Below are 27,432 nucleotides of genomic sequence, written 5' to 3' on the forward strand. Positions count from 1 at the left end.
CAAGCCAGCAGTCCCAAGACTTCCACCCATCCTGCCACAAAGTTGCAGTCCCTTAACGCTGTGTCTTGCGACTTGGTTCCTCCTTCTTCCGTTTCCTTTCTGCACCACCTTGTATTTTGTCAGCTCGCTGCCCCGCAGGCTTTTGTCTATTTATTCTGCCTCTGTTAAGAACCTCCTTAAGAAACTCCACTTCGGTGCAGGCCCATGCAAAGGCCAGTGCAGATTACCAGGGTCTTGAGGGTCTTCTGGCACTTTCCCATACTCTCTGACGCTGAGGCCAGAGGGAGCAGGTTGTGCCAGTGGAAGATGGAAACAATTTGCCTGTGCCTCATAAAATACATGAAAACCAAGAGAGATTAAAAAACAGCAGGGAGGAAAGAGTGAGTGACAGAAACCACAACAGTTGGGGTGAGTTGCAACCCAGACTCACAAGCAGCAAACTAACAACAGCAGCACCCACTGTTTCTGCACCAGCACCTCCCATGTAACAAGCTACCCCATCCAATAGCCACCATAGCAATGGCAGCTGCTACAATGGTGGCTGCCTCAGCTAGTGTCTTTTTCAAGCCCTGGCCTCTCGGAGCCTCAAGAGCGATTGCTGCTTAATACAGGCGATACTAAGCTGGATGGACCAGCGGTCTGAATCAGTGTAAGGCAGCTTCCTGGGTTCCAGGGTACCTCTGAAGTACCAGCACACATCAGAAACAAGACCCAAGCCCCTTCCCCAAAGGAGAAGCGAGATCAGTGGCAAACACGGGCATTGAAAGTCACTCAGGCTTTGGGGACCCCTGTGTGTGACACTTCTCGTAATTCTCCTCTACTCATCATCCCATGCCATATAGACCCACCTAATTTTAAACACCATCACGTTTCTTCAGAAGTCCCTCTATGACTACCATCTTTGTCTTACTTATTGTAACCTGCACCCTTTTCCTAACATCTAAATGTTTTGCTTACTTTTTTGTTCATTTTCCTCCACCTCAGTCTTACTGCACCCTTCTTTAGTGTCCTGCCTTTGGGCTTCCTGTCTTTTAGCTTTCCAGATTCCCAGAACATTTCCCAACCTCAGCCAGCCTGTAAGATTTAATCCCATGCAAAGTGTCCAATTTCCCTTCCCTCAGAGAAGTTGGACTGCACGTTTTTTATCTTCGTCAACAACTGATCATCCCATGCCATTGAACCAATCTGTGTTGGAAGTTTCACTGCCACAAACATAAAGTAGACAGCCTGGGAGCAAATTCTGTATGGTGATATTAAGCATGAATGTGTTGTACATATACTTAAATGCTACTTGTCAAAGAGTGAAGTGGCTGTAGGTCACTGCTAAAGAAGATACTTTGCATGTAGAAGGTCCCAAGCGCTACCCCTGTCTGAAACTGCTGTCTCCTCATCACAACAAAGCATCACACACGGGAATATTGTGGTTGATGTTATTACATCTGTGCCAGTTTAACAATGTAGACATGCACGTACTTAAAGTATATTTCTGTTCAGAAACTGTGTGTGTAAAATGAAGCTGTATTTAAATGACCAAAGGAACAGTCTTACGGCCTCCAAGATCATCTGGAGGGTCATAGGCATCTTTGGCTGCCTAGCTCTGAGATTGTGATCTTGTGCTGAGCTCCCACTCTGCCCCTCTTCCAGCTGCCATGGAAAGATAATCAGCACCCTTCCCTTACCTGAGGCCACTCCTAGGCCTCAGAGAGGGCAAAAACAGAAATGCTGGGGAGGGGGGAGAAGGAGGGGCAGTGGCCAAGGGCTTATGCCAATCCTATTAAGACTCTGTCCCGCCCCATCACCAGTGTCAAATTCAGATTTCTGAAATCAGCATTCCAAACAAAATGCTGGACACAAGGAGCAGCAGCAGAGATTACTGTCACTGAATGCTGATAAGCCTCCGAGTTCCAGTGCATCTGCCACAGAGGCCTGAATGATTTTACCTTTTGACAGTGCTGAGCACAGTCTATTTATTGTAAGCTGTTCCGAGATGTTCTGTAGGGGACGGGATAGAAAAGTTTTTAATAAATACATTAAATAAATAAATATATAAGAGCTCCTAACTATTATTACTTATTTCCTAACAGCAACACCAGATGCTGGAGAAGACCCCAAAGTTACAAGAGCAAAGTTTTTTATCCGGGATGAATTTTTAGTACGTATTTCTTTTCCCTTTTTTTACCAATTTACTGCCCATAAACATGTTTGACTACAAAGGTTTTTACTTCAATCCTTAAATAAGATAGTCATTACAGCTTGAAACGAACAGTTAATGATTAACCATTATTGCCCTATTTTGCAAAACGGTTAATGCACAAACTGCAAATGCAAGTTGTACAAGGTGCTCTTCCTATTGTCTGGCTGCAAAAAGTGTGCTCAGAACTGTGTCTGTAACGCACCTCCAAAGGCAGCCAACACAACTGAGCTGCCACATGCTCTCAGAATATCAATGCAAATATTTGTTGGTGTGCAAAAATGTAAGTTGAATGGAAAGAAATGAAGTTACGCATATATTAGGAAAGAGAATCAAAGCATGGCAAATCACTTCCTGTAAGTCGCAGAAGTATTTTGGTATGCCTTTGGTACCTTTGAACTAAAGCATCTGGTCTGCGTCAGCTGAGAGCTAGTGTGGGTAGTTAAAAGAGCTGCACTGAGGCTCGGGAGAGCAGGAATTCCTTCCTCAGTCATGAAGCCGACTGGACAACTGTAGGTCACTCACAGCCTAGCTTACCTCACAGGGTTGTTATTGCAAGAACAGAAAACCTTGTACTCTGTCTTGGGTTCCTTGTAAGAGGACAAATGGCAGGATATAACTATAATGTAATAATGATTACATTTAATGCATTACAAATAATATTAACTGAAGCAGATAGGACTGATGCATACAATCCACTGGCTTGGCCTTCAGCTGTTCTTATCCTTCATTGAATCCAGTATGTTTGCATTTTGTAATTTCTGAAAGGCAGGCTTCCATTTCTCAAAACAATGCTGTTATTTTGGTAACTGATCGATGGAAGGTGCAGCCTGTGAATTTTTACTAGAATAGTCTTGAGCATTTTTTCCTTATCCCCCACAGAGAATAAGCACAGCAACAGGAGACGGAAAGCATTATTGCTACCCACACTTTACATGTGCAGTTGACACAGAAAACATCCGTAGAGTCTTCAACGACTGTAGAGACATCATTCAGAGAATGCATCTTCGCCAGTATGAACTATTGTAATATGGAACACCATGGAGCCTGTGGTTTTAGACATCTTCTCTTTCTTTCTAGACTTCCTCACACAGAGGAAGATACCATACAGATACATCTGCCTTCTCTGTTTTACTTTGATTAGCCTTTCAACCTTGTCCATTCTTTAGGGGACAATATGTGTGCTTTATTTTTATATGTCACTTCGTCATTCCACTAAGGCCTTTGGCTACCTCCGTTTCCTTAAGTTTGGTTGCATTTCTTTGTTCCATTTTTAATTGGATGTGGCCTGCTCTATTTTTTCAGCAGGCTTGTTAGTTCAAGCTGATATCTGCTAGTTGGGTGACAACATGTCATACCTATAGTGTACGTGGATTCCTTTTTTACCATGACACTGAGGAGTACTTGATAGGCAGGGAAAAAAGAATAATGCACTTTGTTTCAGGGTTATGAAATACTGTTGAGGATGTATACATGCGTGATGTAGCAGCACCACAATATTTATTACACTGTCATAATTTTTAACATAACGTGAGTTGCAGGTCAACTAAAGAAGTGACCTCCTCTTTGAAGCCATTGTCGGCATAGGAAAGAGAGTAGATAATGAGGCACAGGGAAGATAAGCAATTTTTTTCCTGGAGGTTTGGAGCTATGAGTCTCTACACACCTCAGGCTTTTGAATTTAGAGCTACTTTTTCAGCCTGTTGCACCTAGGCAGAAAACCCACCCTCACATTGTTTCTTCGGTCCACAAAGGGTCTAACAAGTTTAGATCATTTTTGGACAAGTCTTCTCCCTATACATTATATATATATATATATAAATATATATATATAATATATTTTTTGTTTTACTGCTGGTTTATTATATTGTACAGATTGTAAAGTATAATATTATTTTGTACAATTTTATTGAAGAAAAATACTTGTAGAAGATCTTTGTGCCTTGATTATGGCTGTACCTGTAAAATGAGCTAAGATGTAAGTATGTTTTTGATTGCGCTGTACAGCTTGATGTCAACTTTACCTGCAGCAGTGACTGGAGGTTTAAAAACCTTCTCTGTAGAGTTTAGGGGTTTTTCTGGTTTATATAAAATGATATTTAGTATAAAAAAATATAAATTATGCAAAATTTAGTCATTTTACCTTTGCAAGAAAGTTACTGCTGCCCCCAGATATTTACAGCAACATGCCTTTCTCTCACTCTCAGCTTTAAAACACTGAAGTGGATTCAAGCGTCCAAATTAAAACATGGTGGTGTTGACCTGGGAATCAGGAATCTTGTTTGACCTTTAAAAAACCATGTTCAGTAATTTTTTGGTTATTCCAGATCTTTCACAATTGCACAGATTGTGAAAGTGTAAAATCGCCATTAGATAAAGGCTCTTCAATCTTTGTTGCAACAGCTGCTTTCATTGTGCACATTGCAAGAAAGAAGAAAAGGTGTAACCATTTTGTCTGGCCTAAGAAGATTATGACATTTTTTTCTCTTAATAAAGAGACCTTAGAAAATGGGTTTATTTTAAGTATTGTAAAATCACAATGTGTGGATATTTCTCAAACTTGAATAATTTATGCAAATGACATTCACAAATAAGTTGTGGTACAGTAAAATATAAAAGCAAGAATTGCTGTAGCAATAAGGCATGCCCTTCTCCGTAATTATAAGATTGCTTTATATTTTATACATAGGTGTTATGTCGAAGTACATAGTTTCCTGTGTTTAAGATAACCTGTACAAACTTTTAAAATTTGTAGTTGCAATAACAAATTTAGAAGTGTTAGCCTACATAACGCCATAGATTACTATCACTTGCATTATATTTGTCTTTTGCTTCAAATTGAAAGACAAATTACTCTGAAATACTTGCAACCACACAACAAGATCAGTTTTTAAATAAGGACAGCACGTTTATTATTTATATAAGCACGGGCTGCTTTTCCTGGTAACTGGGCAGGTGTGTTGTGGTTTAAACTCTGCAGAAGGGGTCACGTTAGTAATCTTCCTAGGTACTGTATTTTTAAGACCTACTTTGAAACTGCTAGTTTGACAAACTCGAATTATATTTCAGTAATGGCAACAGTGCATGTTCTCAGAATGTTTGAAAAACATTTATATTGAAGTGATTCAAAATACCACCAAAAAAGTCCTACTTCCGCTAAAAACAAAGGGAAAATGCAAACTGCTGCCTATCAGAAGTGGAAGATTATAACTGGGTGGACATGGAGAAGGGCACAGGGGAGCTGTCATTCTATCCTATTTTGTCCCTTTGTAAATGCAAAATAGACTAGTTGTACACGAGCCTAATAGTGCTACCTACAATGTAACTGTTTACAGTAATTGCTTGATGTTGCATTGGTTTACCCATAACCTAAGCACTAGGTTTACTAGGAAAGTAAGTAAATTAAGTAATTCAGGCTAAAGGACTTCTATGGCTTAGCTTAATACCCTTGCTTAAGTTTTATTCCTAAGCACATTACTTGAAAATACCATTGATCTAGATGGGACTTGCTGTTTAGGATCTTTGTGTAAAGGTTTCTGGCCAGGACCATCTCCTTTAGAAGAATGCCAGTACAGTGTGCATCATGTTGTAACAACTTTGTATGAACCATGTGGGGGGAAAGAGCAGCTGCTTACATCTTATTCCCGGGAAGAATTTCAGCCAACCTCTAGACATGTGTCTGTAGGATACACCAACTGCATATAGATATTTCAAGAGTGCAAGAGGCTTCTATGTTAGTTTTATTTTGTTTTATTTGGGCCTGCTTTTGGGCCTGGTTTGCCTGTACTCTACAAGCTTATTACCAAGGGGTTTTGATGAATGTCACCTGACCACCATCTAAAATTATGTATGCCTAACTTAAACCAAGTGGCTCATCCAAGGCTAGTAAGTTGCTTCTTCCCAACAGCCATTTGTTTTGGTAATCTCTTACTGTAAAATAACTCTGCATCTTGTATTGCTGACATCAAGGACAAGAAGTACCACATCAGATGGTCACGCAGCAATAACACTTTGAAATTGTTTCCAATTAGAAAGACAGAGCCTTTAACAGCATAGGACACCCATGCAGACACAAGAGGAGGCTGGTAGGACTTACATAGTGTACAGTTACAAACTTTTAATATACTTATTTGATACAAAAACTTTAGCAAGAAAATGATTCATTTGATTGTAGAATACAATATTTTTGTACAGCATGAAGCATTCAGTTAATTTATCCTGTGTAGTAAAAGTCATATCAACTGTATAGGACTTTCTGTATGTAAAGACAACCTGCCTTTGGGCTAGCAATTCAAGTACGTACTTGCTGGCATGAATGTAGTCTGACGGACTGTTCTTTAGCTTTGGTGTGTCAGTGACTGGTTACAAGTGTCTGACTCTTCATAGTGCTTTATACTTAGTGATTAAATGCTGAACAAAACGAAAAGGAGAAACTAGAAGCTGAAGGCGAGCTAGGATGAAGACCATAAGCACAGCTCCTGCTGTACAGTAGAGAGTAATAACTGTATTCTCATATGGAAGAAAGCACTTGTCGAGAGAGAAGTCGGTTGATGTTAAGGTGCCCTGTGAAATGGAAGCAACAACATTAGGCTGGGGACATGCAGTTGTACATTTTTAAAATTATATTAACATAAAAGAGTTCTGTTCTTCTCACAGCATCAGTGTTTTCAGCTGTCCTGGGGATAAGATTCAGACAGCTTTGAAACTTTTTATGTTAATTACTCAACTGTTAAGCATTAAGCTGCCCTAGGACAGTCCCATTCCTAAATAAATATACAATAGCTGCTATTTGGATGGACCAGCATAGGCTCTTCCTACAGACATGAGTGTGGTAGCTACTGACCACAATCCAACATTGAATAAACACGTTTAAGCCCACTGCAATCAATGAAATTAAAGCTGTTGAATTGTGCTGGGTGACAGCCACTATATTTCTGTGATATGGGGAGGGAGTGTGGGAGTAATGAAGCCAATAATCAATCATCAACTATACTTCTGAATGCTGGAAATATCACATTCTGAAGTAAATTGGATTATCTGGTAAGTAGTCACTCTATAAAATGGGACAGAAAACAGAAAAGTTCTGCTTTTCAAGAAGAACTGTTTAACATCATGTTAACTAAAGAAACTTATAACTGCATTGCCTTTTCAAGAGGGTGAAAAAGTAAAGTTAGTTTAGAACTGTTTTTTGAAGACTGAAATATTAAATATGTTTTAGAACTGGGAAACTTTTTGTGCTCCTGGTTAATCTACTGAAAGTTGTAATCTAGTATACCCAAAGTAAGCAAACTGTGAATTAGGTTCATCTGAATAAAATTTTGCTGCCCTAAGTGATAGATACTTGCACTTTTGAAAGACAACGAAAGATACGGTTTTGTGGATAAATCAGCCAAGCAAAAACAAGTCTTAAAACTGTTTGTTGCGGACTACTGATGATTGTTGCAGTCAAATTGTTTACAATGCATCCTCTTTATGGAAACATACTAAATACACTTGTATTTACAAACTGTTGTAAAATCTACAAAAATTACTTTGCACTATACAAGTTGGATAGGTCCCCAAGTATGTGCTATATAAAGTGGGTGCTTTGTATTCAAATTAAGTGTACTTTAGGAGAGGGTGGGAGGAGCTGTTTTGTTTTGCTTTTTTACAGGTAGCATCAGTCTGAGAAAATAGCTGATTGCTATGTTGATTTATATTATGAAAATTATCTGAAAATAAAAATTATTTAAATTTACCAGTATGAAACTAGGATTGTTTCTGTTCCTCCAACTGAATGATGGAACACTGATTTCTGGGATCTTCCCATTATGTAACACTTCACAGGCACTGTGGGTATGACCACTGAGAATCAAGCGAGGCTGAAACCACCATAACAACTACAAAGGGAGAGCAAAATGTAATTAGTTGTTTAGATTTTCTGACTTAAAAAAACAATTCCATATATCTTGATATTTTTACATTGTTATCCAATTTTCCCTTTAATTATTTCAGTAAGTACTAATGTATTACAAACACACACATACATGTGTGCACGCATCCAAAGCTATCCATGACACAACTCTAATGCATAAGGACCAGAGAAGCGTAGCTGATCCCAAGTCTCTTGCCCAGCATATCATTTGGTAGAAGTAGAAACTCAGCTCAAACCAGCGTTCATGGCCTTCTAGGTAAAGGCTAGACTAACTAGCCACTAAATCTCAGTAACCAGCATGCATTTACAAGACCCAGAGGGCACTGTGACTATATACCCAACCTTTGTCTTTCCTCCTTCATCTCTTAAAGCACAAGCTGCTAACTTCAAAGCCCACACTAAGGGAGAAAAGAACTTTTCTTAGGATGTTCCCCAGCAATTTCTCCCTTAGTACCATCACAGTCTCATTCTCTACCCATAAGCACCCACAACCTCATGGTTTGCTTAGCCAGGGCAGGACTCCAGCCCTAACCCTGACTCAAACCAGGCTTGCTCAGCTGCTCTGACTCCCAAGATGCCAGACTGCATACAATCAACTGACCTTAAATTAAAGGGATATGTAAACGGCAGACATGGAAAAATAAAATACCACATCACACTTGACTTACAGATTTAAAACTGCCTTTAAGAAAGCTGTTTGGGCTTTTTCAACAGTCATATTACAGCTCAGAAACCAAACTGGTCCAGCCAGTGTCCAAGCTTTTCTAATTTTTATTGTTCAATACAAACACCACCAAACCACACCATGAAAAAAGGAGCAAAGATGGCTCAAAAATCCAATCAGATCATTATTTAAGAAAAGGCTCCATAGCATATATCCCTGTGTGTTAGTGTGTAACACAATAAAATATTTACGCATATTCTTTGACAAAGGGAAGCCAAATGACTATATATTTATCCATGAGTGGATTATGCCTGCCTGCCTTGGAGGCCCACTTGGGAAGGGGGTTTGAGAGCGTCAGCACTGCAAAAATTCAATGTCACCAGCAGGCCAGACTGTCTCGGTAGGCTGGTCTCTCAGCAAAGCAACCCAAGGCAGAATGGTCAAAGCTGAGACACTCGACTTAGGTGCATCTACCCTTTTCAAGCATTACAGTCACATCAGAAGAGAATGGATATGTTTCATGGTGATGTGGGCAGAGAAACTTCTGAAGGGCAGCTACTGGGCAGCAGTGGTTGAAGGCGACATAGAGTGACAGTGACACTCAAGCTACTCTGGTTAGTACTGCAAAGAAGGAAGCAATGGTTTCTGAATTTTCTTAGCTTGAAAACCCTATGATGAAGAATCCAAAAATGTAACAAGAAATGCTGTCAGACAATGAAAATTCCTCGTTGGAAGGTATTCAACTAGCTACTGGGAAAAGACATGTATGAATAATGCTGCCACTAATCATAAAACTAGATCCAAACTGAAAGGAAGTCTAGTGACTGACATGCACAGAGGAAAAAGAACCTTCCAGTGCTGCACAACATATACAATTCTATGAGATGGAGGAATCAAGGCAAACTGGAACCAAAAGCCAAGAAATGGAATAGTTAAATATTGCAGCACTTGGTGTGAGCCATCTAAATTAGATTGGACCAGGATGTTTTCATTCAGAGAAGCACAAATGGTTTTACTCTGTAAATGACAAATTCAGAAATTGAGTGTCTCTAACACTGATGCAAGATGCAGCATAGGAAATAAGGGGCTAAACTGCAAAGTCTGCCCAATTACATCCATCAGAATTCATGGAAAATTTATTGACATAGCCATCAGTCAAGAATACTGTCTAACAATAGATGTTGAAGAAGAAATTGAAAATATTTACACAGGTGTTCAAGAGGAAATTGAAAACACATCAAAACAAAGACAGGCTGATAATCACAGATAACTAGAACGTAACAGTGGGAAGCAAAGCCTAGGGGTAGAAACTAAGCAGGAGAACAATGCATAGAATTCTGTTTATCGCAGATACATTCTCCAGGCAACCGATCAGATGACAATTTACATGGACATACCAGATGGCCAACAGAGAAATCAAATAAAGATCTGCAAGCACGAGATGGAGAAGCTGCGCTCTTGCTGCCAAAACAAGACTAGGAGCAGATTACAGTAGTGGCCATTAACTCTTAATATTAAAAAATCAGAATAAAGCTGATCATTAACTGAACCACAGTGCCAAAATACAACTTCGATAACACTTCTGAGGAATTTAAAGTCCACATAAAGAACCTATCTGCATTACTGAACTCATCTGACTGTGAACTGAAACCAGAGACATTCTTAAGAACTCAAAAAAAAAAAAAATCCTGAATCAAAAAAAGTTGAGCGGTGGGTAGATGGATGGCAGAATAAAAACAACTGCTTAGGACAAGGATGAAGCAAAAACACAAAAAGTGACAGAAATAGGATCAGTATCCTTTTTTTTAATAAGTTTTGTTCTAAATAAACCTAATACAAAGAAAAAAAACTTTAAAAAACCAACATCAATCATCAGAAACATCGGACCTAATGGGTCAGCCCCCCACATTTTTTCTTTTTATGTTAACTTATGAACATACTTAAATCTATGCGAAGCCCCATTTCTCTAGCCAATAATAAAAAGAGTCCCAAGTTTGATAGAAAGGATCAGTATCCTGAATGCAACCTTTCAATTACATGTCAAGACAAGAATTATTACAATGGCCAGTGCAAAGAAATAGAGGAGAACAACAAAAGACAAAAAATAAACCTCTTCCAGAAGGTCCAATCAATCAAAGCAAAATTCAGAACTAAATTAGAGATAGACTGACTCCATAAAGGGAGTCACAGCTGAGCAGGACTGTCAATAACTTGACGTTTTGGAGGACATTCATTCATTGGGTTGCCCTAAGTCGGAGATGTCTTGATGGCACATAACAAGATTATGCTTAAAGGCCTCCCTTTCAAAAGTTGCAATTGCCCCTATTAAATCCCCCACCCTATATTATTACAGCTGGCCATTTCCCTTTCCAACGTTGTAATATCAGTCTTTTAGCCGTCAAAAGGATGCTGAAATATATTTACACTGACCGTGCTTTAGATTCCAAGAGTTGGCTAGGTAATTCAAAAGAACATGTGCATCCTTAAACATTAAAGAACTCCCCATCACAATGTTTATCCAAATTATTCTCTCTTAAAAGGAAGCTACCATTGGACATCACCAAAACATATGAAGAGAAGCATTAACAGCATCACACCTCCAACAATCGACTGACTTAATTAAACATTTATTAAAGAGACACCATGTGGGGTGTATTATCTCCAACATATATGAGTTCTGTCTTTGTCTAAGTAATAGCATAGTCAGGTAAGTGTCCAAAATCATTAATCATTTGCACCAAAGCAGAAACTAATGATCAGAGTTCTGAAACAAGCAACAGAATATCATCAGCATACAGAGTAAGATTATATTCAAATGCATTATATACAAATTCGTGGATATTAGGTTTTTGTCTGACAGCACACACCAGGAATTCCAAACATAAATATCTGATGGCAAGGAGGACATCCCTGTCTAGAACTTATTTCAAGTAGGAAAGGCTCCACTGGTGCTAACTGCCTCTAGTTAATGTAAATATGTAACCCATTTCTGAAAGTCTGGATGAAACCCAAAATTTCCCAATATTATCAAAGGCCTTCTCTGCAACCAAAGATGTAACACAGCTCTGCCAACACTGAGTTTCACTTCAGCAGCTAATCCCTTTTGTGGGGGAAAGGGACATTTTCAGCTAAGAACTTGGGCTTCTCCGTCTCCCATGCAAAGTGGGACTGCAGCTGCTGCCAAAGCAAAAGACCCTGCAGTGACACTGTGTCTCTGCTGCACCTTTGGGCCAGGAGTAAGGCAAAGTGGCTGCTTTAAGTGATGTGGCCAAAGTACGCAATGGTGATTCCTGCCTTCAGTGGTAGGTTTAGAGTCCAGCACTCACATCTTCAGTAGTCATAATATGCCAACCACTAGAAGTTTGATGGCTACCAAGATTATGAGACATGTCGTTCAGATAAACTAAGTTTATATGGCTATGGGCACAACCCTATCCTTTCTGGATGGCCTCAGGAGTCTTTGGAGTCCCAGCTCCAACCTCACAAGTTTGCTCTGAGAGAAGAACTGATAATCTGAGATCACAGCATCCTCCCTCATGGCTGGCACAGAAAGAAGTGTGACTTTTTCTGTCTCAAGAGAAGCCAGGGCCATGGCAGGGAGGGAAGGCGGGCAGAAGGACTCCATCAGCCTGCACAGTGTCCTTGTGCCTCACCTCCTCACACACCAGGGCAAAAAGCCCCCTTAAGAGAGCTGATTCGCAGAACAGAAGAACCATGGAAGTGACCTTCGCCTCCACGCTCCTTTCACGCTCCATAAGATAGCCATTATCCTCTGAGTTCAAGGGTGACCAGCAGCTACACTGCTTTGTGCAGCAATGTGAAGATCTCTCTGTAAATTCATAAAGTGTTACTGCCTTTATAAACTTGCTTCTTCTGATGATGGATCATTGGGTCAGTGTGTCCTCCAAAGGTTGTATCTAGTACAGTGGCAAATATAATCCTGCGCTTGCGATGAGCTGCTTTTTGTACATCATATCTCTAAGCAATATTGGAAAAAAGATTTGAACTTTCCATATCGAGAGACTGAAAACATCTGACAGTCAGAGGTAGAAGCCTGAGGGATCATGCTTTTTGAATTTATTTTGTGTGAATTTATTTATCTATTATTAAACTTGTATGCTACACTAATTCTCCTCCAAAGGACTCTTTGTGGTTTAGCATCCAATACAAATATTTTGAACCCAGTAGCATCACGTACTGTTGCTTTTTTTTCCTGGTGTGCATCTATTAGTACAGCTGATGATTCATTCTCATTTGATTTGGAGCCTGCCTTTGTACCAAGAAAGGTGACATTCAAGGCAGTTATATAAATTACTTTCACTTCTTCATGGTCCTGTGCATCACATATATGGCTCTGTGCCTGCCTGGAGCCTCAATTCAGGAAAAGCCTGTTGCTGAGAGAAATCTCCAGCATCACAGCATATGTGGCCCTAGCAGGTCTTGCCCATTCCCTCAGTTCTCAGACCACCACAAGGGTTGCTTCACGGAGATCTTCTGGTCTTTTACACGCTCTTTGCTGGCTTGTGTTGAGGTTTTGTTCTTTTTCTTGAATCTGCAGTCATCAGTGTTTTATCACTGGGGTTCTTTCCCTTCATTTTCCTTCATTATCATGATCTCTTGCATGCTTGCCTATTGTGAATATACGCACCTTGAAAGCACCATTTCACAAGGAATCTGGAAAACTCTCTCCAACTGACAGCAATTCTGTCTGGACAAATAGACTTCTGCTATCATTGTAAGAAAAATGGCATTCGATCCAGCTACACATATTTTTCCACTTATTAGAACTAGGGGGGTTTCTTTCGGACTCCACCAGAACAATACAGTGAAACTTTGACAATAAGGAAGTACATCCCAAAGGGACAAAATGACCTACTGTGGAACCCAAGAATAGAAATTTCCAGTAAATTCCTATTTCCTGTAGATGATTATACCAGTGTTACAGTTACTAAATGTAATGTAGCAAAAGGGCAGTACAGAAGAAGGAAACGCTTTAGAACTGCATTGAATTAATGTGGATGAAGAAGGACTGATGAGAAAATACCATCCAGGAACCTCTTTGCCCGGCTTGGCGATACTCCAGTGCATGTATAATACAAGCTGCCATTAGCAAATATAATTGGTACTACAATTTGTCAACAAAATAGCAAGACAAATTTGCTTTTCATAAAATCACTCCGCAGTTATATATAACCGATACTGCTTGTTCACCAAGGGTAGCTTGTACACCTCCAAAACTCAGGGCAGAGAGCAAAGATGAGAAACATCTTTTGTAACACACTGAAGATACCTTTTGGGAGGCTTCCTGGGAAAGCACATCATACTTCTCTCTAAAGAGGTCATTCTTTTTATCCAAAGGAGCAGAATCCTCCCCGGTACAGTTTGAGTCACTTCTTCGATAAAGAGGATAATGCTGAAAAGTTGAAAAACAAGTACAAATAGATCATTAACGAAGTCCATCATGTTTTAATGCTAGATAAAATTCAAAGATGTCTCATGCTATTGTGGTCTCCCCACATACCTGTAACAGAATTGGAACCGAAGCTGGAATTTTGTCTGCATCACTGCACCTTTCTTTGTGTTGGATTCCTTCCTGTCCAGAAAAATCAAATACAACTTTTTTAAAACACCCCATATTCCTTTGCAGAAGAGCCAATTGAAGGTTAGAAGCTTAGATCTAGAGAATGACATGACAAGACAATGACCATGGCTATTTTCTAACTGCTAGCCTGGAAGTTTTAAAAGATAATGCCAACCATGTGCAAGGAACTACTGGCTCAGAGCTGAAGCAACAGATGCGCTGGAGCTAGCAACAGGCTGCTTAGGAAAGGCTGTCCTGCAACACAGTAATAGCACACATACCTAAATGGATATCAAACAGATTAAACAGCAGAAAGCACTCAGGCACAAATCACAAGATTCAGCAGACGGGTAAGACGTCTTCATCTAGCATGAAAATGGAATCAAGGTTGGTGCTGGGTAAGTACCACTGGAGAGAAAAATTCCCAAATAAGTTCCAAGTTAGACACCCCCCTCTCTCCAGTCAACTGTGCATCTAACACAATAAGGGACACGGAAAAGGGCTTCTGAGTATGACCACAAGGTTTGAGCAGCAGAAGGCAGTCTCTCTCAGATCTTTATCCCAAACCATTCAGTTTTATCAGTAATCATCTTCTCAGTAATCATCAGGCTACTGATGGCTATTAGCCTTGCTGGCAGTGTGCTACCCCCGTTACCAGAAGCAACATGCCTTCATACACCAGTTGCTGTGCAGCCTGGGTAGGGATCCTGAGGGCAGCAGGATTGCTACCGTGTGAGCCCTTGGTCTGACGTGGCATGGCTTGTCTTACGTTTTTATGTTTAAACTGTGCCCAGAAATGAAAGTCAAGCAAGATGACTCTGACCAGGCTACCTCTACTCAAACCATTTCTACTGCATACCAAAAGCCACTTGAGCGCAGGTGATGGTGTTGGATCTAGCCGTGTACAACACAAACCTGTTCTTTCCATGGAAATGTAATACCATTCAAAACAACCCTGAATCCTCCTAAGTTCAGACAAAACCTCTCCAACAGTAGCTTCATCTTGTTTCGGATCAGCTCGTTCTACTGGCCTTCATCCATTACTGATTTCCAACAATGGTATAGCACTAGATAGCTAGAGGCGATTCAAGCTCAGATCAGATGACAACTCAATGGTAAAGCCGGACAGAACAACTTCTGCCACCATCACTGTCCACATGTTCCAATTCAGTGATTACACATTCACTTCAACAAAGAAAGCAGCAGCTTTCTGACTGTTAACATAACCAGAACCCCTGTGAAGAGGGAGGTCTAACAGACATAAGAATTCTCTGTGCACATTTTAGCAACTAAGCACCCCACTACAGTAGAAGTGAAATAATAAAGGAAAGAAGTAGTAGCTAGAGAAAGGCACAGCCTAGTTCAGAAAGATTCTTTGAGCACCTCAGTGTAGACGCTTCATTAGCCCAATCGGGCTTCCTAATTAGCTGGTATCCTTACCCGCAACGAGCAGTTGAGTTTGTGAGAGAGCTGAGCAAGCCTCGCTTCCGCTGTTCGGCAGATGCTGCAGCCATCGCCCTCTAGAGCAACGCTGTTCACCATAATGAAACTAAGTGCATGAGAGAAGGAATGTCATTTACTGAACACACACAGTGCCTTGAAAAAGTATTCGCCTCCCTTTGACTTTTTCATATTTAATATATAAGCATTTTGGAATTGAAACAGATGAACTGGCATTATGACCACTTGAAGTGTACAAGATACTGAACATCATCAAAGTGCAAAATATTTTTACTGTGGCACAAAAGTTATGCAAACAAAAACAAACGGGCTCATGTTAGCTGTAGAAATATATACTGCATGAAAAACCTTCTCACCAGAATATGACCCTTTGATCAGGAAATCTTATTCACAGTTAACAGTTTTAATAACAGTGGGATTAAAACTTCAGTGGGATAAAAACAGAGCTGCTTTTAAATACCAAGATATGCAGCACTGATCCATATTACAAAGTATCGGTAAACAAGATAAGGTACTCACTTTACTCCTTTCCGAGTTACAATCTTCCCTGAAGCAAAGTTGAAAACTTTAGAAAAGCGTTCCAATTTAAATGCAGTCATTCTGTGTAAAATAGTAAAGGGAGAAGTGCGTGTAATTTAGGATTAGTTATATGTATCTTTTACTGAAGAATGAACTAACCGAAATTGAATTCATTCTTGAGTTATCTGTTGATCTGTTTGCCCAAGCGGCAGTTTAAAATACCATTTTCAACTTCCTTGTAATAAGGCAAATAGGATAAATGTCTAGAAAGTAATGAATGAGTCAACATTCAATTTTACCAATGCACAACTCCTTCCTAAAAGCTCAAAAAACATGGTTAATATAATAACCCCTTTTTTGTAGAAGATGTGGGTTTAGGATTTTTTTAAGCCTACAAATCTCAGCATACCCCACGCAGCACGGAACACGGATGGCTCCCTTGGGTCACAGTCCAACTGCCACCATGGTCAGTGCATGCAAGCCTCCGAATATGGAAGCACGTGTGTCGATGCTGCCACAGAGGCTCATGCTCTGCCCTGCATCTCACAACTTTCGTTTCATCCAAACAGCAGTTTTCCACCATCCTAGATAAACTACGGAGGGAGTGCAGAGGAAACTGCCTAAGGATGCAACGACCTCTTCCACAAGTCTCATGGCACGTTTTGAGGAAGCCATTTCACTGAAAATACACCAAGCAAAGCACCTTGTGTCACCTGGTTGTGTTTCCACTGTCGACAACAACAGGACTGTTCTTCTACTGCAGACAAGACATAATTGGGCTACCTCTGACCATGGCTCTGCGATACACTGAGTGAAAGGGAGGTTTATTTATTTTATTTATTTATTTAGAAGGCTTCTATGCCGCCCCATTCACCGAAGCCTCGGGGCGGCTCACAATAATAAATAAATAAGGACAGTATAAAACAATATAATATGAGTTGACCTGGCCCAAAAAATAAAATAAATAAATAATATTAACAATTAAAATAGCGTTTGAATAAAAAGGTCTTCGCCTGGCGCCGAAAAACAAATAATGACGGTGCCAGGTGGACCTCTCTGGGGAGCACATTCCATAGATTGGGCGCCACCGCAGAGAAAGCCCTCCTCCAAGTACCCACCCTCCTAATTTCCTTCACGGAAGGTTCCCGGAGAAGGGCCTCTCCCGCTGATCTCAAGGGGCAGGCAGGCATATATGGACGTATGCGCTCCTTCAGGTAGCCAGGACCCAAGCCATTAAGGGCTTTATAGGTCATCACCAACACCTTGAATTGGGCCTGGACTTCAATAGGGAGCCAGTGAAGCTGACGGAGAACTGGAGTCATGTGAACGTAACGCCCAGTCCCCGGTTGACACCTTCCCCACTGTGCTGTACAGCAGGTGATCTAATCTGAAAGGTGGGCTCCTAGTGTGGAATGTTTCCACCAAAAGCTAAAGACATATATGTTCCCCAGGTTTCTGACCACTAACATTGCAGCTAAATGAGCTACATTATTGTTATAATGCTCTTTTATTGCATTTTGTTAAGATTTTATTTTAAGAACCACTTTAGCATTTATTATTTTTAATTAATTCAGTATATATCTTTTCAGAAATAAAAACAGAGCAGGGCCAGGAGGTCAAATTTTACAAGCATTTTCATACCCATCAAGGCAGTCTCCACCTCCATTTAAAGACTTTTTCAATGTGTCTGAAAGGCACAGAAGGCAAAACAACACTCAGGCTGATGAAGGGTTCCTTTTTCGTCACATTGTGACAAAACACAGCTGCAGAACAGCAGAACAGAGTGTGCCACCACTTTTGGACAGATGTGGATCAGTGTCACCATACAGCTAGATCCCAGTATTTATATAGTTCTGCAACATCACCCTACTCACAACATGATCTCTAACCAGCTAGGATCCCAATAGCAACAACTGCTGGCCACAGATGTGAAAATATAATGAGGAAATGGAAGTAGGCAGATTTTCAGGGTACCCTAGAAAATGATCTTGTCCCAAAGGGAATGGTGTAAACTGTCAGCACAACTGTAACCAGCAGTGGCTACACAACACAGGTGTCTTGATTTCAAGCACGTGACCAGGCAAATTGGTGCACTGTTGCTTCTGGTAAACTGAAGCATGTTAGCACTGAACCTGGAACAGGGCTTTTCTATTATACTGCAGTATAGCAGAAAAGGGGGCAAAAAGCACACCTGATCTGCATATGTCAAAGTAGTATTTGTCCTTCTGCCCTCCTCTCAGTTCCAAAACATACTAAAAATTTTCATTTCATTTTGACAGCTTCCATCTTTACACTGAACCCTGTTTTATAAAAAAAAAAAAAAATACTCACTCATAATGAAAGCCAATGTCATGGTTGCCAACAATAACCATTATTTCAGTTTGGACTGGATGTCTAAACATTTTCAGAAAGCGTCTTACATCATCTGACCAGGCCTGCAGGAAGATGTATAGAGGTTCTAATACTGCATAATTCAATTTCAATGGCTAGTCAACTTTATCATGTATTAGCGTTTGTTGCAGAGCTCTAATTATCAATAACAACCAAATGTTAACAACTGTTACTATTAACTGGTTAAGAACAGCTACTTATACAGCATTAATGTTGCAAATAAATTATGGAGAAGCTTTACAACGGTGTAGGCAACCTGGTATCCTCCAAACTATAACTCCCAATAGCCAGCATGGTAAATGGTGTAGGAGAGCCTTCCCCAACCTTGTGTCTTCCAGACATGCTTGGACCACAACACCCAGAATTCCCAGTCAATAGCCCTGCTGAATGGGAATTCTGGGAGTTGTGGTCCAAAAATCTGGAAAGTACTGGGCCAAAATTGGTGTTATGTCATCAGACCATCTAGTCCCTATTATTAATCCAGCTGCTACATTTTGCACAAGCTGCAGCTTCCAAGCAGTCTTCAAGGGCAGCCTCACATAGAGTAGTATGTGAGTAATTAATGCAGTAATACAAGTTAGAGATTCCCAGAGCATAATTACTGAAATGAGGTTATCCCTGTCTGGATAGGGGCACAGCTGAGCCACCAGCCAAAGACAGTAGAAGGCACTCTGTGCCACTGAAGCCACCTGGGCCTCAAGTGATGAAGACGGCTCAAGGAGCACCGCCAAGCTACAAAACTGCTCCTTCACAGGGAGGGTGATCCCATTTAGAACAGGTTGACTTCCCTCTATCTGGTCAGAAGAACCATGCATTAACAACAGCCAATCTTCTCTGGACTGGGCTTCAGGTTGTTAGCCGTCACTCAGTCCACTGTCACAGCCAGACACTGGTTTAGCACATCCACAACCTCACTTGCTGAACGTGAAAAGGAGAAAAGGAATTATGTGTCGCTGGCATACACATGACAGTGCACTCCAGAAATCCAGATGACCCCACTCAGTGGTATCATGTGAATGTTAAATAGCATGGCCACTGCAGAACAGCCTACTGGAGAATCCAAGGGGCAGAACCACCTTCTGGAGCCAGTCATCCAAGTAGGAACAGAAGCACTGCAACGCAATACCCCCCACTCCCAACTCAACCAGCCACCCCAGAATGATTATCATGGTCAAGCCTATTGAAAGGTGTTGAAAGATCCAGGAATACTAAGAAGGTCACACTCCCACATCTCTCTTCTGGAATAGGTCATCATGCAATGTGACTTAAGCTGTTTTGGTGCTAAAACCAGTCCTGAATTCCAAAGGAAATGGACCAGATAATCAGTCTCATTCATGGCAGCAAAGAGAAAAGAAAATAGAGGCAATGATGAATTGTTTTTTCACCACTGTTCACTCTGTTCACTGCCTCCAAATATACTATATTTTCAACACAAGGCAAGGTTCAGTTGTGTCCATTAAGAGTTTCCTGATCCGCCCTCAGCCATGAATAATGAATTGCTCTCAACTCTGAGCTGTACCACAATGCTCATACAAACTCTACCACAGACATGGTGCTCAGACAGTGATTGGACCACAACAGAGCATCCAATTCAAAGTCTCCCATCTTCAGATCACTATCCCCATGCGCAGCTGGGAAAAAAAAGATCCAGAATGTGCCTTGCTGTGTGTATTGGGCCAATGACATGTTGAGATAATCCCATGGTTGTCATGGAGTTCATGAAGTCCTGAGCCATTCTGGATATGGAGTCCTCAGCATGGATGTTAAAATCCCTCAAGACCAACTCCGCTAGCGAGACAAGCGCGGTCAACTCAGGTGCATCAACAGAATCCTTCATCTGTCCCACTGACCCAGCACAAGATGCAAACACTCTAGACTAGAAATTAAGCAAACAGGAAGCCTGGAGAGAGAGGAACCAACCAGGCTCTCTCCTGCACCAGCCTGAGCTTGCATATTCATAATGGCAGAAGTGCCAAGGGTTCATTAACTCTGAGTGGGCTATCACCTCATCCAAATCGAATCATAAAAGGAATGAAAAGCCACAACCATTTCTTTAATTTTTCATTACAAATATCAGTATCACAGTAGCATTGATCTACAGCAGACGTCTACCAACACTCAGTGGTAGTTTTCCACTTTGGGCTGCTGATACTGACAAAGGATGGATTCTCACAACAATTGGTAACCCTTAAATCAGCTTAAATTGAGTTTCAGTGATTTTATGCATACTGAATCAGCCCTATGACTGACCCAGTATGTGTCCAGATTGTCCTATTTACATGCACTGTTCTGGCTCTCTGAAGAGTATGTTGAATGGAAATACAGACTTTAAAAATCAAAATAAATCTATTCAGAAAGGCAGCAATGGGAACTTGTGGCAAAGCAGAGAGCAGGCTACCAGGATCAAGCTTATCTATACTAAGAGAAATCTGCCAAATCTGTAAGAATCTGTATCTGCGAGAATCACACAGTTCAATGCACTAACTACTAAATATGAAATGTTAGTTTTGCCCGGTAACTTTAGCTTAACCATGTTATAGAATAGGATGCTGGTTAATAAAGGTTGTTGGGAAGCAAGTTTTACAAGAATTTCATTCATTCCATAGCCTTTGTTGTTTGCACACAATTGCCACAAACCCTGTTTTGCTTCAGGAAAACACTTTAGCATTATACACAATACTAACCTGGGAAGAGCTCCACTTTCCCTCATCAAAGACATCACCAAGAATAAAAACTATTTCTGGCTGCAGAAGCCAGAGGGAAGTTTGGAAGGCTCTCTCCATTTGCCATTCCCTAGGGGAAGGAAAAAACAATACAGGACCGACATATTCCAGTTAATTTTACAACATGCTTGCCAAGACTGAGCCACAAAGGACACAGATGTGCAGAGAACTGACATTTTCTTTGATATCATTTCAAAATACTTTTTAAAGGTTCTATTGCAGATGTTACAGGGCAAAAAACATTAGATGCTGTATCTAATGTTAGTCATACTTAGAGTAAACCTACGGAAATGGACAAAACTTTAATTCAAGTTCATCCATTTCAATAGGTTCACTCGAAGTAGTAGTAACATTGAATATATCTCTTAAGAATCCCAATAACTGGACAAGGACTGAATAAGAATGTAACTATTAGAGTTGTACAGATGTCTCTGCTTAGCTGCAGCCCTTTTATATAGAAATTGTATCAAAGCATGAGTTCAAGCAGCAAGATGATTTTGATTTAGAAGCTTTCATAATTTCTGAACTACCCAAAGCTTGATCCTAGTTCTTGATCCATCGTACATGCCAGCAGCCCAGGAAGTTTTATTATTGGCCAATAGATGACCCAAGTTTATGACACCTTGAAAACCGTACTGCAAGCCTCCTGATCCAAGAGCACATCATCATAACAGACTATGTAACTTCAAGCTGTTACAATGATAGTACATGCCACATGCCACAGGTCAGAGCTGCGGTGGTGTGCAGTGCCTCTGATTCTCAGGATGTTCTTCAAAGGAGTTTAGGGGTGAGAGGAACAGTCTCACAGTGTAAGACCTGGACCTTCTCCACTCAGGAAAGGCCAGATATAAATGCAGTAAACACCATGTGTCTCTCCTCTTGTTATCATTCCATGTGGACTCTGCTGCTGGCCTTCATCTTCACATGTCAATGCAGCACATTTGTTTCCGACATCCATGATTTTTTTTTCAAAAGGATGTCTCATCCTACAGATCTCATATGCCTTCCTTACATCCCATTTGGACTACTGTAACACTCTCCATGTGGGGTTGCCTTTGAAAACTGTTCAAAATCTTCAGCTTGTCCAGAAAGCCACAGCCAGACTGCTGATCAGAACTAGCCACAGGAAGCACAATTCCTCCACTGGCTACCAGTCTGCTTCAGGGCACAATTCAAAAGGCTGGTTATGACCTATAAAGCTTAATACAGCCTGGGCCCAAGCTAGCTGAAAGAATGCCTTCTCCAATATTAAGATGCCCAGGTTTAGGCTGCCCAGAGTTCAAGCCAAAATATTAACAAAGTGTCAGAGCTAAATGTTTTTAAGCTTATTTTTTGGTAATGACCAGTAGTCACTTCTTTTTGACAGAATGTTATTTGACTTTATCTCAGAACCCTGGGAACTATTTACAGATGCACATGTTGTTTAAAAGTAGCTACCTGTTTCCTCAACAGACCGTTAATGCACGATCAGCACAAATGGATTAACAGCACCTTATCAATCTAAAAGATTGATCTTACAGCACTAGCCAGAAAATGCTCACTTCCTATCATGCAACAGACTGAGGACCTAACATTGCTTTCAACCCTTGAATGGTGTATAGACATCACCTGTGAATGGATACTTCTGTGAATATTTGATCTGCTTTTGCTGAAATGGACATATTGTTTTTAGAAACCTATATTTATATATAATCTGCATCCTCTGAAATGCAGATATTTGATCTATTTAAATATATGAATCCACAATATTTTCCTCTCTTTTTTCTTCTGTTGAGATTTTATTTTTAAAAATGGGATATATTTCACTGAGCTTCTTCTCACTGGCAGGCTGAACATTTTATTTATTTATTTATTTATTTATTAAAACATTTCTATGCCGCCCCTTGCAGAACATCTATTTGTGCACAATTTGCTTTAAAGCCCACTGGCTGAAATCATGTTATATCAATTTATGCTCCAAAACTTTTCTCACTGAAGCCTGTAGGCCTCCTGGCCAGATCAGTAAAGCAAAGCTTGCCCTGCTTTTACAACCTTCATCTATGAAACTAGAATGCTAAGCAATGACAGCTTTCAACTTGTAGTGTGCAATGTACAATCATCGGGAGGTTACATAATATTCTGTGAAGACATTATGTAATGATTATGTCCAGTCATGACTACTCATCCAATTCACCACGACCACAGCCTGTTCATGTAAGCTCCCAAAGGGAGTCCTTTAGTCTAGCAAAAGAGACAGAATATAGCTGCCCATGATGGGTTGCCATATCTTGTGAACCTGGACCAAGTTCCACAAGCCAGCTTGTCCGAGAGTGGCAAGCCACCCTGACAGTCCATAGGCTGTAGTTGGCGTTCCTTCACCCATGGAGAATTCAGCAACTGCTTCCATCCTGGGTAAAGGGAATAGACTACTGAGACTCTTGGCAAGAGTGGCAAAATAACCTTTTCATTACTGTCTAGCTTGCCTTGGTTACCACCGTACCAGCAGCCTCACAAGTGCCCAAGCTGCACCTGGGGGTGAAAGGCACCCTGCTAGTCTTGCACTCCTTTTCCACTTAGAGCAGCTTTTTTGCCTTTTATCCTTTCATTTTCAGAGATCCTTCTGGTTTTTGCAGTCTTCCTATTGACAACTGCTGACAGTCCCATCAAAGCACTTGAGCAGCACACTGTGTGGGCCATCGATGGTAGAAAACTCTAAAAAAAAACTTTGCATGCCAAATGTGCACAAATGTTTTCATATTTTCTTATTCTGTTAGCCATCCTTGTCTGCTTGCACTGAGGAGCTACTGCAAAAGTCAGGTGGGCGATGCTATCTACTTCCAGGTCACAGCAGATACCAACCCTGGACATGACCCCAAAAGGTGAGCACAGTCCAGGTGCAGGATCCCTTGACATACCTGCAGGAGGACCAAGGAGAAGGGAAGGTACGAATAACTCACAGTGAGCCCAACTGTCTGTCAGCTATATGACAACTTGTTTTGTCCAACAACCAATACGCTGTAGCTTATTGTTAAAGTATGTTGGTATGAAATGTGAATGCACCCACACACTTTCATTTATAGTATTAAAGGCATTCAAAATAACAGAATATTTGAGGATTTTAGGCCATTTTAGTTCTAATATGTTACAATAATATGGAACTAAGAAGACAATACTAAGAACATGTGTTTTCTAATATCAAGCAGCTAGAATAAGTTTGTGTATTAGACTATGTAAACAAACAATCACATCCAACACTTTCAGCAAGACACCTAGGTGGAAATTTTCACAACATTCCAATTCAGTTCCAAATAATGGATTAGAAAGCAGATGCTTAATCAACTTGAAGACTTTTAGCAGCCTTTTTGGCAGTTTTCTGTGAGAAGAAGAAAGAAAGAAAGAGGCAGGCAGGCAGGCAGGCAGGCAGGCAAAGAGTGCCTGTAGTCCACACTCCAGCTACACTTATTCAGTATTACCATTAATGGCCCTGTGGGAAAGATTCCAGAAGAGAAAGTCAGGCAAGACAAAACCACCTCAGGCCTTGCTCCAGCTGGACTGTCCCTCCCTTCTTCCAGGGGGCTCTGTACCATCAAGTACTCTTTGGGATGGATACTTATCCTTTAAAATATGTATCTACCAAAGAAATGCAACGTTTTTGCTACTGTTGAGTTCTTACCTCCTTAGCTTGTCCAACCAGTGTCCATTGATTTCACCAAGTAAATGAGTATCTGCTATAAACATTGCTTTCAAGACAGAATCTGAAGTCAGTTCAATAGCCCTTGGAGCTTTCAACTGTGGCCAGTGACACTGGATTATAACTATGTAATAAATTATAAATTCACAGAAGATCAAAACAGAAACAGTAAAAAACAAAAGTTTCAAGGCAAAAATGCCTCTTTTCCTCCAAAATAACCTTTTCACAATGTTAAAGCGCAGAAGTGCCATTTCAGTCAACGGGCAGCTCCTTCTCCCACAGAGGATAGCGATATCCACCTATTCCGGCTGGCAAGTCACATGAGGGTTTTTGATAGTTCTTCAGACCAATTAAGAGTCCTGCAGGAAACATACAATACTGTATTTTTACTGGGCAAGTTCTGAATACAGATTTTGAATGATCAGTCATTTCTCACTTATATATCCAAACACTCTAATAACAAAATTAAAGCACAAACCAATGGTCTGCCTGTAACACTCTAAACTCTGAGTTTTACAAGCATCCTGCTAAGGGCAGAAGGGCTTCTCCAGCCTGCAAAAGCCTTCATCTAATTCTTGTGCCCCAACTCACAGGAAGGAGAGGCAGAGGCACTTCCAGGGTACATTATCATATGCTAACACAGCTTCATTCCTCCCCTCCCTTTCCACCAGAGCACCCACCAAACACTAGCTAAGTGCAATCTTCTGACATCAGAGGAACAGCCAGGGAGCGAAGAACTGCACCAGCTGAAAGATGAATGGAGGGCAGGCCTAAGTCATTGTCCCAATATCAGAGCTGAACCTCCACCCTCTCCTATGGCTGACCAGACAGCACTTAGCAGCCACGGGATTGTGCCCTAAATTATTTAAAACTTTTGTAGTACTGAATTGAGGCAACAGAAAGTCGCTGAAAAAGAATGAGTCATTGTCAGAGTCAACTGTACATTCAACCTACATGTAATGTCTAAATAGGAAAAATCAAGTGGGGAGTGACCATGTTATATGGTACTTCCTGTTCAGAAATAAAAAATAAAGCTCCCTGATGAAACAGAAGTTGAAAGGGTCATTTGGGGGGAGGGGGGGTCTAAAACTAATGGTCTACTGTATAGGGATGGTGAGAGTAGGGCTTTGCTTTACATGACTTTTGTAAGAACAATGTATTTATTATTACTTAACTAGTATTATTCTATGAGGAATACTTATGCTTGGGATATTCTAATGCTGTCCATAATTAATAACCTATAGCAATAGTAGTATAGCATGTCACAAATCACAGAGCAAGCTTTGCATCCAGCAGAATTCTTCTACAAGTAATCCTATCCAACTGTCAGCACTGCAAAAAAACAAAGAGAGCAGGGAAAAGCAAGATGTTGCTGTGCATGACAAACAAACTTACCCATCAGCAGATGTCTATCTGCAATTTATTGCAAGCAGCAACATCTTCTCCCTTCCCACCCCACTGTGTGTGTGCGGAAGATCTAGCCTTTAGAAGAGTTCTCCCCAGCTCAAAACCTTGCTTGCTTCATTGTGACTTTTAGTTGGACTTAACAAAAACGCTACATTCGTTTGGGGATTCTTGTTTTTGAGGGTTTGGTACTTAAAGGATCAGGAAGGCTATCCACAAAGCCAAATATTCTCACCTTGAAAGCCTCAGTCGCGGTCACCCCAAAGTACGGAATTGTGGCATTAGACGGTTCCAGCACACTCGCTAAAAACCCCAAGAGGTATTCCTAAGAAAGTGACCCCAGCTTGTACAGGAAGTCCAACATTCTCCCCCTGGAGTTTCTAAAGGCGACTTTAAAAAGGGCACAGCAAGTAAGGTTGTTGCACTCTGGCAAGAGAAGCCCCTAACCAAACCAAGCCAAGAAGCTCCGGCCAACTTTTTTCTGCAGAAGGAAAAATATTTAGATAAGAAAAAACTGAGGACGGAGGTCAAACACCTCGGCCTTCACCAGCCTCTCCCTCCAGCACGCCACCGCCGGTTCTGCTTACGCCTGAGGAGGAAATGCCGCCAAAGCATGCGGAAGGCTGCCAGGCGAAAGGGCTCCGGGCGCCGTCCGAGCGCTCAGCAACCGAGTGACTGGCGGCTCACGTCACCGTGTCCCCGGAAGAAGACGGCTCGCTTCAGAAGAACAGAGGAAAGAGTTTGCACGTGTGCCTGCTGCACGGCTCCGGCGCTGCGACTTCTGCGCGGAGCCGCAAAGCCTCGCCAAGAGGACGTTTTGCGCGGCTCCCGTTGGCCCCGCCGCGGCAGCCGCAGTGCCATCGGGATTCGCGTGACTCTCTGCGGGCGCGGCGCTTCCATTGGGCTTGCCGCGC

The 27,432-nt window shown here is 41.1% G+C and overlaps 2 protein-coding genes across 8 annotated transcripts in view; one reads left to right on the forward strand and one right to left on the reverse strand.

The window, feature by feature from the left end:
- The window catches only part of GNAL (G protein subunit alpha L), a 141,043-nt gene extending 137,814 nt beyond the window's left edge, over positions 1-3,229 (forward strand). For both annotated transcript variants that reach the window (XM_044426439.1, XM_044426440.1), the window contains exons 11-12: positions 2,085-2,152; positions 3,074-3,229. In XM_044426439.1, coding sequence (XP_044282374.1) covers positions 2,085-2,152; positions 3,074-3,220 — 215 coding nt within the window. In that variant the 3' untranslated portion in view covers positions 3,221-3,229. The remainder of the gene's footprint in view (positions 1-2,084; positions 2,153-3,073) is intronic.
- Positions 3,230-6,288: 3,059 nt separating this feature from the next.
- On the reverse strand, positions 6,289-27,188 carry MPPE1 (metallophosphoesterase 1). Of its 6 annotated transcripts, XM_044426531.1 has the most exons (11): positions 27,106-27,188; positions 26,754-26,999; positions 25,097-25,473; positions 21,406-21,514; positions 18,662-18,765; positions 16,331-16,411; positions 15,791-15,899; positions 14,291-14,362; positions 14,060-14,182; positions 7,930-8,070; positions 6,289-6,754 (listed from the first exon to the last, which is right to left on the reverse strand). In XM_044426531.1, exons 3-11 carry the CDS (start codon positions 25,363-25,365, stop codon positions 6,572-6,574), a joined length of 1,191 nt encoding a protein of 396 aa, XP_044282466.1. In that variant the 5' UTR covers positions 25,366-25,473; positions 26,754-26,999; positions 27,106-27,188; the 3' UTR covers positions 6,289-6,571. The 6 variants fall into 6 exon arrangements, with proteins under 6 accessions (XP_044282466.1, XP_044282467.1, XP_044282472.1 ...); XM_044426532.1 differs by lacking the exon at positions 26,754-26,999 and having other exon boundaries at positions 27,106-27,164; XM_044426537.1 differs by lacking the exons at positions 21,406-21,514; positions 26,754-26,999; positions 27,106-27,188 and adding an exon at positions 17,972-18,017 and having other exon boundaries at positions 25,097-25,230.
- Between the last annotated feature and the right edge of the window lie 244 nt (positions 27,189-27,432).

This window comes from Varanus komodoensis, unplaced genomic scaffold, assembly GCF_004798865.1.
Source record: "Varanus komodoensis strain SLA01 unplaced genomic scaffold, ASM479886v1 scaffold17, whole genome shotgun sequence".
In the NCBI taxonomy this organism is placed as follows: Eukaryota; Metazoa; Chordata; class Lepidosauria; order Squamata; family Varanidae; genus Varanus; species Varanus komodoensis.

What these genes read in the sequence shown, in the direction of transcription:
- MPPE1 (XM_044426531.1), bottom strand. Translation starts at nt 25,365, where the DNA reads ATGGCACTTCTGCGCTTTAACATTGTGAAAAGGTTATTTTGGAGGAAA. An exon ending in AACTCAACTGCTCGTTGCGG is followed by an intron (nt 14,363 to 15,790) that starts GTAAGGATACCA and finishes TTTTCTGGACAG; the next exon opens with GAAGGAATCCAACACAAAGA. An exon ending in ACAATCCTAGTTTCATACTG is followed by an intron (nt 6,755 to 7,929) that starts GTAAATTTAAAT and finishes TCCATTTCACAG; the next exon opens with GGCACCTTAACATCAACCGA.